The 13,386-nt window shown below is 27.8% G+C and overlaps 1 protein-coding gene across 1 annotated transcript; it reads left to right on the top strand.

The window, feature by feature from the left end:
• Positions 1 to 6,481: 6,481 nt before the first annotated feature.
• On the top strand, positions 6,482 to 10,140 carry LOC108465236 (probable NAD(P)H dehydrogenase (quinone) FQR1-like 1). The gene is made up of 4 exons (XM_017765560.2): positions 6,482 to 6,640; positions 7,985 to 8,078; positions 8,568 to 8,830; positions 9,632 to 10,140. Exons 1-4 carry the CDS (start codon positions 6,618 to 6,620, stop codon positions 9,864 to 9,866), a joined length of 615 nt encoding a protein of 204 aa, XP_017621049.1. The 5' UTR covers positions 6,482 to 6,617; the 3' UTR covers positions 9,867 to 10,140.
• Positions 10,141 to 13,386: the final 3,246 nt, after the last annotated feature.

The raw sequence follows: 13,386 nt of genomic DNA, 5'->3' as shown, positions 1-13,386 counted from the left end.
CTTTTTGTTTGATGGCAACATAGCCCAACTTAGCAAACCAAATCATGGAAGAAAAAAGAGCCTTGCCTCATGTAAAGGCAACACCATAAGAGAGGGTGCAAACATTGGTTGCTATTTTTTTCTTTTATATCACGCACTCAGATTTATCGTTGGGTGCAATAAGGGATAAGTTAAAATTTTTTTTTATGGATTGAGATTGAGTTATATATTTTATGAAAATTAAAATGTAATTTTATCATTATATCGATATATATTTTTATAGATTTTAGAAGGATTTAATCAAAATTTTATTATTTTTGAGAAAATAAATTATAGTTTTACCTTTTATTTACTTAAAATTTTATAATTTTTAAGGGCTAAAAGCATAAATTTTTATTTTAGGAGGAACCAAGACCTTTGCTGACCCTCTTCTCTTGTCTCTGGGTGTAGTGATAAGGTATATTGCATTTTTAGAAAAAAAAAGAGATTTGAATTATGAAGATAACATTGTTTGAAAGGAGTAACTATAAACTCCGAAATATATTTTTTTTCATACACCGTAAAATTGACATGCAGGTTAAAAAGAAGAAAAAAAACTTGAATGGCAAAAGTGCAATGCTTGCTGCATTTCATCTTTGTTGATCTCTATTATTTGGTTGGTCATTTGGGCTTATTAAGTCATTGATGATAAGCCACTGGCTTTGTGTTTATAATTTAGTCTTTGGGCTTTCAAGTCTTTGTGTTTTAGAACTAAAATGTAGGGTGTCAATGCATTTGGATTAGGGAATTTGTGGGGTGAAAGTGTAATCTAAAACAAAACATTACGACTAAGAAACTTTTGCACCGTTAAAGTACAAGCCACTTTTTTTTATATCAAGGTATTTTTTTTTTGTTTATTTTATAATTTAAAAAGATTAATTTGTTTGAGATTCGTAAATATTCTTATCAATTATGTTTTACCATTATATCCAACTTAAATAATTTTTACAGATAAATCTACATTCTTTCCTAATGACAACTTATAATTTTTGCATAAACAAAGTTAAAAACTAACTTATAAAAATACCTAATGTTTGGATTGAACTGGAAGAAAAGTAAGAGGAAAACAACACCATTTCTCGTGTTTGGTTAACTTTTTATTTAAGTAAAGGAAAGTAAAAATGGAGTTGAGTATTCTTTATTTTCCTTTGAATTACTTCGTCTAAATGAAAATTGAGAAAAGAAAAATAATTTTTCTTTTAAGATGTGAATAGCATTTTATCCTAATAATCTTTTACATAAAAGTTATTTTATAATAAGAATATAATTAGAAAATTTAATTATAATCAATTATTTTCTTTCTTTATTACAGTTTAATTAAATAAAAGTATGTGAAACTTTCCTTTCTTTTATAATTATCTATTCAAACATAATGTAACCCTTCGTTACTTGATCAAATAAACTCAACTATCTAAATAACTTGATTACCAAGTAGCCTTTTGTTGATAAAATTACATTTAAATCCATAATAATTAAATTGTGAATTAGAATTTGAGTCAATATTAAAATTATTACTTTTAAGCCTAATAATGAACATGTGCGAATTGAAACCTAATCATGAATCACAGTGAAAAACATTGAACTTATATGGCCATGGAAAAAGAAACCAACCAAGAAAAAAAAAAGAAAAAAGGTAAAACTAATTGAGGAAGATTAAGTAGTGGCAAAAGAAATACTAATATATATGCAAAAGACATGGTGGGTTAGGGGGCAACTAATGCTTTTAATCATCTATAACGTGTATTATTGGATTGGGATTTGGGGGCACATCAGCTCAAACAAAAAGTGGACTTCAACATCACATCTTTTGACCATGGGGTTTTTGTTTATGGTGGTTTACCAACAGTCCCAAAGTGTGTATAATTTAGTGGTGAGTCCAACATGAACCTTGATAGAGTCCATAATGCTAATGATCTTCCCAAAAAAAAAAAAAAAAGCCAATACCAATAGCAACCACCAAAAAGAAGGCCAAAATTATAACCTTCATTATGGAGTAGAAGGTTGTGGTAAAGGTCTTTGGGTTTGGGGATGAAGATTGAAGAAGATAAAAAAGAAAAAAAAGTAATAAGGGGGTGTTTGATGATTTTGAAATTACATTTATGTTTGGGTTTAGCAAATAATATAATATTAATATCTTAAAATTTGATAATATAGTTAAATTGAACAATTCTTAAATTACCCATAACTAAAGACAGTTAAAATTTTTTTTAAGGGGATCGAGATTAAGTTATAGATTTTTACAAGAGTTAAAATATAATTTTTCCATTGTATTGACTTATATTTTTTATGGTTTTTGAAATGATTAAATCGAAATTTTAACATTTTGTGGGGCAAAATTATAATTTTACCGTATAGTAACTTTTGATTTTTTGAATTCTAAGAGGTCTAAAGTAGAAATTTCTTATTTTTTAAGGGGCTGAGGGGATGGCTCTTGTCCATAACCATAACCCCGATCTCTAAAATGAAAAACATTATATGTTTAAATGCATTTAAACCGTCATCTTTTAAGTTATTAAAATAACAAAGATATCAACCGAATTAAAAATCAAAAAAACTAATTTCATGTAATTTTATTACTAAAAATACTTAAACATTCCCCCAATTCAAACACCAATTTGGACATTTGGTTTCCCTCCCCACATTTACAAGCAAATGCAGTATTTGTTGGGTTATGATGAAATTGGGGTCCTATGGAAACACTCATGGATGAAAAAGTAACAAGCCATTTGTACCATACCCTATATTTTTGGTAGGTACCCAAAGGTCTAAAGCCTGAACTTTCTAACTGTTCACTTTTCCAAGATTTCAACCCAAAAAATAGGTTTTGAATGTACCACTTTGGCCACTATTTCACTTCATAGTAATAATGAGGTCAATAGCGTTGGATTGAATTTAAAACATTATTCAAAATAATTTTATAAGAAAGCTTCTTCTCTAGGGTAAGTTTATGACAGCTTAACACATGCTATCTTAAGTTTAGGGTTTACCACTTACCAAATAAGTCAATGTTCAATTCTTTATGAATTAATGTTATGAAGAAAAAATTAGGTATAACTACTACCAAAATTTATGAATTAATCACTAGTTATCTATATATCTTTGTTTGATTACAAATTTTGTTTTCATGTATATTGTTTTTCAGTGCAATTAAAAACCTAAACCTCTGAATTTCGTTTTTCTAATTATGGTCCCTAATTCAATTTAAATGTTTCTAGTTTTTGATTAAATGAATTTTTTTCATCTCTCAAAATTAATAATTTAATTTAACATCTTTTAACATAAGTTTTTAGCTTTAGCCCTTTAAAATTTTAGGGATAAAAGAAACATTTTAGTCTTAAAAGATACTATTTTTTAAACTTAGTCCCTGAATTTTTTTATCTACATTAATCTTAAAACTTGACAAAAATTTTCAGATTTGGTCCATGAGGTGGCACTCTAATGTATGCCTCATCACCTAGAAATTTATTTTTTTTAAAAATGATGACTTGGCACATGGATTAAAATTGAAATAATTTGTCAAATTTCAAAATTATGTGAACAAAATAAAATTCAAACAACGAATTGAAAAAGATTATCAAATTAAAAATTAAAATTTCCATATCCCAAAATTTTATAATTATAAATATATATATATATATATATATATATATAGTTCTCTAAAATTGAAACTTGGGAGTCTCATATTCTCATCACACATCTTATCAAAAGAAGTGCAAAACAAGTGAAATGCAATGATGAAGCTCACTCAAGTCTAGCAAAAAAAAAAGAAGAAGAAGAAGAAAGAAAGATCAAAGAGTGCATGCAAAGAAGAGCAATGTAGAAGATGAAAAAGCATCAAATAACAACACCAATAATGATTATAATACTTGTAATTATGGGATGTATTGTAATAATGGTGGTATTAGGTGTATACAAACTATATATGCGTAAATAGGATGAAAATTGAAGACAATGGTCATTGATGCCAATTGTAGATCCCTCTAGATTGTAGACAAATAGACAAATATAAAAAATTTTAAACTAAAACACACCATACCATGTGATAACCTCTTATTAACAAATTTATCTTCTCTTTATTTAATTCAACCATCCTTACTTTTTATATATATATATATATATATATATATATATATATATTAGGTATATATATATTAGGTAAAAGTATAATAGGAGTTTTGTATTAGAAGTTAAATTATATTTTATTCTATTTATTTAAAATATGGATAAATTAGTTACTATATATTAGATCAAAGAGTAAATTGATTATTCTATTAAAATTTTAGCCATTTTTGTTGTTAAAAATTAATCCTTGTACATTATAATGAGGTACATGTGGCATACCACGTAAAATTGTTTGGTTATACTGATAGTTATGTTTGTTTTTAGTAGTAGAAATGGATAAATTTTTTAATAAAAAGGGGCCAGTTTGCTCTTTAACCTAATATACAGGGACTAATTTACCCATTTTTGAAGTAAAGTAACAAAATGCAATTTGACTCTTAATATAAGGGCCTCCATGATGCTTTTACCACATATTTTTATTAGGTACAATGTTAGTGGGAAAAAATTTACAAACACAGTTAAAATGATGTCTATGTATAATCAAAATACTTTTTATGTTTATTTTATGGTTCATATAAAATAATTTTTTTGAAATTCTATGCTTATCTTTCTTAACAATATTATTTTTAGTATTTAAAGTATGCGATAATTATATATATAAATAAACTTAATATTAGCCGCCTGCAACCATCATGACACCACCACCCACAAACTGGGGCAGAGAATACGATCTTAATATTATCTTTGTAAAGTTATGAACTTTAATTTTCTTTGTTAATGGAGTTATTAAAATGACATAAAATATTTATATATAAAAATTGTACATTATTCTGTCATATTGATAGATAGTTTTGACTTTAGAAATTTTAAATGGGAAAACAAGAAAGTTATTGGCACAAAAATGGCTATGACTTGCTAACATCTCCCCATTCTACACTGCATAGATTTCATGGAAATTACAGTACAAGTGTTGAATTTGATGAGCTAAATCATCTTTGTTTATGGGATTAAAAGTCAAGATTAGAAATTATATCAATGTTACTATTTTTATTTTGATAATAATTTGATTAATTTAAATTTATTCAATTTAAATTTTATTGATTCAAATTTAAAACGAACCCCACAAATATTCTAAACTTGAATGATTTGAATTAGTTACTTAAATTCAAAATGAGTCAATTTGATAATGATTAAATTAAAAAATATAAGGTTCAAACTTTAACTAATTGATCCCAAAATTGATGCAACTTAAAATATCCAAAATTTTATACTTCGAATTCATCTAATTAAAACTAACCCGACCCAAAACTCACATCCATCCACCTAAGTCACAGTTGTAATCTAATCTAATTTCATTCATGTTAAGATCACAAAGTCAACATTGAAAGCAAATGGCTGTAATTTCTAGCACCAAATAATCCATCCATTTCTCTCCACAAATCTGAATCTGTAATATATATATATATAGACTTAATGATCCTGACCTTGTAACTAATAGATTCAGATCAGACTCTAATGCATAAACAATGCATAAATTTAAGGAGCTCCATGCTTTCTGTCCATAATCAATGGATCTTTACTGTAAATAAAAATAAAAATTGGCATCTTGTTCTTAAAATAATATAATTTAGCAGTCATTGACAATATAATATTGATTATGTCTAAACCTAACTATTTATTTACAATATTTTTTTTAACAAATTCATTATAAGTTTTAATTATATTTGTTCCTTTTGACACAATGTCTAAAACTACTGATAGCTCATCCTTAACTTATAAATAAGAGAATAATGCGCTTCAACATACTCAAACTCATATGCTCCTGCATCGACAACAATACCAATACAAATCGACTATGATTTATAATATCTTGTAATTTCTAATCATTTGAAAAATAGGGATTAGTCTATTTATGTTTACTTTTATTTATCTGATTAAACATGGAAATGTATATTTTATTTAATAAAACACATTATGTGTTATATCTGAATAAATATAGGAAACATATAAAAAAATTAATGTGGGAATAAGTCATCCTCATATGTTACTGATTTTAATTAATATACTAATTGGATGATTCCATGCGGCTGCGTAAGCTATAGGACAAAATTACATAAAATAATTTGTATTAATAAATAAAATTTTATTCTAATATGAAAAACTTATTTAAATACAAATTAAAGTAATAAATAATGAATAATTGTTTGATATATGAGTGGTAGTTTAGTAAAGTTTTTATATTTAATTTGATATTAAAAAATAAAATTAAATAAATGAGACACATTATAATTTAAACTAATACAAGCCATAAAATTCAATATATATATTATGTTAACCTATTTCCTCTAATTTTTTGGCTTAAATAAATGCAACTATAAAAAAGAAAATACCAAAATATCATACTTAAAACGTCACTATAAATAAAGGGCCTCCTTCCCTCTGTTCTCTCCACCCTCGCTGCTTAAAAAACAGGGCATTTCCATTAAACCAACAACAACAACAAAAAACCAAACACCCAGAGTTAACCAAAAGAGAAAATGGTCACCAAAGTCTACATTGTGTAAGAATTCTAATCTTGTTTCTTTGTTTTTGCTCTTCTTTGTAACCAAACTGGAATCTCTTGTTGCAGTTCTGGTCTTGCTCTGTTTTTCTTTTCTTGCACTTTTTTTCTCTTCTTCATCTACACATTATATTATAAATTTTCCTTCATTTTCTAAAAAATTTTCCTTAATGAAATCATCTAATTTGGATCCTGGGTTTTTTTAGTGATTAAATCATTTAAAATCATTTACATATTCTCTGTTAAAAAGAGTTTAAGCTATGTACAATATTCCTCTGTTCTTTTCTTACAAATATTTCCAAAAAGTCTCCTTTTAATTGAAGAAAAAAAAGATTAATTTGTATGTTAATAATAGGATTCTGGTTAAATTATTTACACGTAAGAAAAAAGGCCTCTTTTGTTCATTTTTTGGTGTACTTGTGTAAATGCGTGCAATACATAATTTTACTTAATATGAACAACTCTGTTTAATCATCCAAGTGAAAAAAAAAAAACAACAAAAAAAATTGCTATTATTTAGCAAGAAACCAAAATAATTTGATTGTGAAACATGACCTACCATTGAAATCATAATTAGGAGAAAATAAATAAATTTGCTGGCTTTTTTTTAAGGTGGTCCCAACATCCATTATTATTATGAGTTTATTGTGGGTATATAATTTACAAAGTGGATTTCATTTTCATGGCTTTAAAATGCTTACAGATAAGCTTATATAATAGTTCTTCAATATCACCTTTTATTTTCCTTCTAGAAAGGATATATATATATGTGTGTGTGTGTGTGTAGATGATATGGATAATGGATGTAGGAGAACTGTTTTCATGCGTGCCAACATAGAAAACAAAACAACCACCATTTGTCTTTCCTTGTTTGACAGACATGGGTGTCCCCATCAACCAATTTTCTTTTGATGCATTTTGGGCTGTCATAGTTTTATTTTGGGTTAATATATTCCTTGGTGCTTAAGCTTGGTTTAAATGTTCAGTTTAGTATGTCAGTCTTTTTTTTATCTAAATTTGATGTTTGAATTTGGCTTCAATGTTAACTTTGATATATACATTTTTTTCAATTTGATAGTTCAATATTTGATTTGATATCAATGTTCAATTTGACTAGAACACGCATGTTAAACATTCATTGGGTCACTATATAGTTTAGTCAAGTATTAAATTAAATATTAAAATTAAATTCAGGTACTAAGTGATATATTAATCAGTTTTTTTTTATTATAATAGGGTTTTTCTTATTGATGATTTTTCCTTGTTATGGTATTGGAAAATTGTTGCATTGTCAACCAAAAATGTTTTTTTTTTTTAGAAACTAACTGGCTATTGGTGATGCAGATACTATTCCATGTACGGACATGTTGAGAAACTGGCCCAAGAGATGAAGAAAGGAGCTGAATCTGTTGAGGGAGTAGAAGTCAAACTTTGGCAGGTTTGATTATCCTCTCAATGTTATCTTACTAATACGTGGTGTTATTGGATTGGATAGGTTTAAATTGTTAATTTTTGTAATTGATTTAGTTTTATATTTATCTGGATTGGAGACCTTATACTAGAAATTAGATTGTATTTTGTGTTTTTTACTCAATAAATAGATAAATTAGTCTCTATATGTTAAATCAAAAAGTAAACTAATCTTTTTTGTTAAACATTTTATTTATTTCTAATATTAAAATTGGTATAGTTGACGGACACGTGGTGTACCACGTGTCCCTCATCTTAATGTATAGGGACCAAATTTTAATAATAAAATAGACTAAATTTTCTGATAATAAGATCATTTACTCTTTAATTTAACATAAAATTTACAAATTTAAATTTTTTTAACTGGAGAAAATGTAATGACAGGTAATTTTACCACTTGGACTATATTTTATATTTGCTTAACCAATATTGGCAAATTGGGACCTTAATTTGACAGGTAGCAGAAACACTACCAGAAGAAGTTCTTGGGAAAATGGGAGCACCACCAAAGACAGATGCCCCTATCATAACACCAGATGAGCTGACGGAGGCAGATGGTGTGCTATTTGGGTTTCCAACTAGATTTGGGATGATGGCTGCACAGTTTAAAGCATTCATGGATGCAACTGGTGGTCTATGGAGAACACAAGCCCTTGCTGGTAAACCTGCTGGCATTTTCTACAGCACTGGCTCCCAAGGTGGTGGACAAGAAACTACTCCGTGAGTATTTTGCACCTTAGACTATTACAAAAATATCAAACTGAACGGATTAATTGCACCAAACCTCTCTAAACTATCGTTTAAAGTTTAAATTGGTTTCTAAACTCTAAAATGTGTAGCGAACATGAATTTAGGCCCAACGTGGAGAATATTTGAAGCAATATTCCTTTTTTTGGATAATGATAAATTTAGCATCTGATATTTATTTATTTTTGTCACTTTGGTCCTAATTATTATTTCTAAATAATCACTTTGTCCCTTAACCTTCAAATTTTAGTTAAATTGTTAGATGAAAAAGTTGACTAGATGATTAAGGTTTTAATGGCATTGGCATAATAACTTGCATAGCAGTTCACATGTACTTCATAAAAATAAAATAAAACCTAAATTGATCAATAAATTTTATAAATTGTAAAATCTCTAAAAAAATTATTCATGTTAGTAATGAAGTACATGTATATTGTTATACAGGTTGTCGTGTTAATACTGTTAAATTTTTAACAATTCAATAAGCTTTTATATAATAAAAAATAAATTGACTAAATTTTGAAAATAGGGCTAAAGTGACAAAATGGGTAAAAATTAAGGACTAAATTTATTATATATATTCAAGCTATCCATGTATTAGATACACACCTGTTTACAACAAGTCGGCATTTATGATACTAAGATAAAAAGTTCAATTATAACGTTTTGAAACTTAAGACTGATTTAGAATTCAAGGTGTAGCTAGAGGACGTATGGTGAAATTAACCCAAATAGAACTTTCAAACCATTTCTAATTTGAAAACCCTTTTGCAGCTTAACTGCAATCACTCAACTGGTTCACCATGGAATGCTATTTGTGCCCATCGGGTACACCTTTGGTGCTGGTATGTTTGAGATGGAGAAAGTGAAAGGTGGAAGCCCTTATGGTGCTGGAACATTTGCTGGGGACGGTTCAAGACAGCCATCTGAGCTAGAGTTAGGGCAAGCTTTCCACCAAGGCAAGTATTTTGCTGGCATTGCAAAGAAGCTCAAGGGAACAACAGCTTGAGAGATTTGGCTTATCTAATTACTACATATATATCTATATCTATATTCAGCTTTATAAACATGTGTTTGTTTTTCATGCCTTTTCATTTTTACTTTGTTCAAGATCTTGCTCTTTCTCTCTCCATAGAATAATATTTGTATGCTTTGATTGGGATTGTATTTGTTGTCACAAAACTTACATTGTTTTTCTTCCAAGTCTAAATCAAATGGATTTGATATCTCGATTAAACTATATGTAAAAGTAACAATTCCTTAATATAAGATAGTTTTGGTAATTTTTTACGTGAATTTTATTGTTTTTAGTATCAATGTAGTTATCTGAAAATTTTAATTCAATTCAATTCAATTTCATCATTAAAAAAATTAACAATCATATTTTGTTCAGATCTCAAGTTTAAGTAATCTGAAATAGTCTAAATTTATAATGACCTTATTTACAAAATCCAAATTTAAAATTTAAATTTAAATTCAAAATTTATCCAAATTAAAATATTCGAAAATGTAGCACTAAATTAATCTGATCTAAAGCTAACCAAGCCAGTCCTATTAACGGGATAATGGTATATATAATTTTGGTTAGTATTTGAGATTTCTAGCTGATTAGATTGCATACTTTGTCCAAAGCTTCTGGGTAATGAGATAAAATGGTGGACTGGATTTTCTAATTGGCTGGTCCACCGTATGTTTAGATTTAGGCCTAAAAATATTATAATCCAGAAAAATCAAAGTTCATAAGAATTAGATTTGTTTGTGATAAATTTTAAAATTATACACAATTTTGATTTAATATGTAATTATATATATATATATATATTTTTAATTTAGTGTAATTATACACGTGAAATCAAGGGCTAAGCCAGAACAATTTTTAGGAGGCGAGAATGAAATTTTAATTTTTATAGATTATATCTTTATAATTTTTAAAGGATTAAATTGAATTTTTATAATTTTAGGGGTCAAAGTACAATTTTACTTTTACTAATTTAAAATTTTAAAAAATTAAAGGCCTAAATAATAATTTTTCATTTTAGGGGGGTCGGGGCCTTGCCAACCCCCTAGATTCGCCTCTGCGTGAAACTCTAATTTTGGTTCAAATATGTAACGGCCTAATTTTCAGTGGTGTCGAAAATGGTGATTTGAGATCACTAAATTCGACAAATAAGATTGAACAAGATAGTAATTTAATATTTATGAGTCAAGTAAGAATTTAGAAGAATTTGTGAAATGGTGAAATTAGTGAATTAAAAGAATTTATTAGGTCAAACGGGTCAAAAATGAAGTATCGAGACCTCAAAGTCGAAAATCGAGCTATAAATATTTTTATAAATATTTATGGAGTGTCATTGAGTTAGTATTAAAGTTTAGTTAGAAAATTTTAACGTTTGGATGGCTAACTAATTAAAAGGACTAAATTGAAAATAGCACAAAATTTGTTAAATTGTGAGTAAATAGCTTAAGTATTTAAAAAGATGGATTTAAAGAGCAATTAGACCCAAAGGTTAATGGCTGGACGGTTTGGGTATGAAATAAGCAAGAAAACAATGTGAACAAGGGGCAAAATTGGAAATAGATAAAAGTTAATAGTTAAATAATGATGTAATTGAAAAATCTAGACATTTCTTCATATTTTCTCAGCCAAAACGCCATAGAAGGTCTGGAGAAAGCTGGTTTTCATATTTTTACATCATGTGAGTTTAATTCTTGCTTTTCTTGATAATTTTATGTTTTTATGACTTTTACAATTAGGTCCACTTGTAGAATTCATTAGTTTTTGATTTTATGGGTGAAATTGGAAGTTACCCTGGATGGATAAGGAATTTTATGATGAATTATTATGAAATTTAAGTTCTAATTTCATATTAAGGTGGTTTTATTAAGTGATTTTGATAGGAAATGATATTTAGGACCTAATTGTGAAAAAATTGTGAATTGAAGGTTGCTGTTGAAATTCAGAATATAAAAGGTTTTGAAATAGTTTATAATGATAAAATAAAGTGTTAATTGAGAAAAATTAGTTCAATTGATGGGTGAATTGAGCAGGACTAAATTGTGAAAACTGTAAATTTTGGGGTAAAAGTGCAATTTCGAAATTTGAACAGCATAAATTGTGAAGTGAAATAGAAATCAAATAAATGCTAATGAGTAGAAATATTTTATATTATAGATCAAGAATCCAAAGAAGAACGAGGAAAAGAAAAGTTATGAATAGTCCCTAAATTTCAATATCTTCTACAAATTAGCCTGTAAGTTCATATGGTTGGAATTAGATGTTTATTTGTGAATGATTGAAGTTTATAATGTGTTATTATATACGAATTTGTTGTGGGATTGTGTAGATTTTGTTAATGAAAGAATAAATGTGGAAATGCAAATTAGGAAAACGCAAGATTTAGTACGTTTGTATCGTGGACGTGTGATGAATTGACGGATAAGACCATGGTCGTTCCATGGAAAAGTGTGAAATGTAGGTGTGGTATCATCCATACTGAGTTGTGAAATGTAGGTATGGTATTATCCATCTTGAAATGTGAAATGTAGGTATGGTATTATCAAATCCATATTGAGTTAAAAAATGTAGGTATGGCATTTCCCATACCGAGTTGAAAAATGTAGGTATGGTATTTCAATGAGGAAAACCATACTGAGTTGTGAATCGTGGCATTGAGCAACGACGTACTCAATTTCGTAAGCCGTTTCCTAATTTGATTATAAGAAATAAAGAGAAGTGATCCAAATGAAAGAGATTGAGTAGTTGTTCTTGTTGAGCTCAACTATGTGAGTTATTATAACAATGGTTGTGAATCGCAGAAACTTTAGTAAATGTTTTGGTATTGTTTGGAAATATTATGTTTGGTAAGCATTACTTTTAACCTATGAACTTACTAAGCTTCAATAAGCTTACTTGTGTGTGTTTAATATTTTATGTAGATTGACTTGAAGTGAAGTGGGTAGATCGGATCAACACAACAAAGCACACTATCCAGATCAATTTCGGTAGCTTTTGTTTTATGTTTGAAGATTTATATGGCATGTATAGAGTTTAAATGAAATGAAGTAAAGATGTTATAAACTAGTTAACAACATTTTGTACTAAAACAGTTTTTGGTTAGTAGCAGTAGTTTGAATTTGAAAATTTACCATAAATCATGAAAATCTAATTAGAGGTTGAATAAAATATGAAATTAAATCTTATTGAATTTAGTTTCACGTAGAAGAAACGGTGTAAGCAAAAGGCTTTCATATCAGGAGATATTTGAATTTCTGTGAGACAAGGTCAGAGTGATTTTGAACTCCCCTGTTCTGATTTGTAAAATCATTAAAATTGTAAAAAATTAATTAGGAGTCATACGATATATGTATGGATTCCTTATTGAGTCTATTTTTGAGAAAAATAAACGGCTTGGTTATTTGAATTCTGTACATGGAGAAATTTGGTTCGTAGTGAACAGGGGTCAGAGCAGCTGAACCCTGAAACAGGGGAGACTTCAACTAATAAACTGTACTAATTGGCCCAACCAAAA

Source organism: Gossypium arboreum, chromosome 10 (genome assembly GCF_025698485.1).
Source record: "Gossypium arboreum isolate Shixiya-1 chromosome 10, ASM2569848v2, whole genome shotgun sequence".
In the NCBI taxonomy this organism is placed as follows: Eukaryota; Viridiplantae; Streptophyta; class Magnoliopsida; order Malvales; family Malvaceae; genus Gossypium; species Gossypium arboreum.
This window is presented reverse-complemented; position numbering and strand designations above follow the sequence as displayed.

Bases quoted from the DNA above. Each gene is read 5' to 3' on its own strand.
- LOC108465236 (XM_017765560.2), top strand. From the start codon at position 6,618: ATGGTCACCAAAGTCTACATTGT. The intron at 8,079-8,567 runs GTTTGATTATCC...TTAATTTGACAG, and splicing joins TAGAAGTCAAACTTTGGCAG to GTAGCAGAAACACTACCAGA. The intron at 8,831-9,631 runs GTGAGTATTTTG...ACCCTTTTGCAG, and splicing joins GGTGGACAAGAAACTACTCC to CTTAACTGCAATCACTCAAC.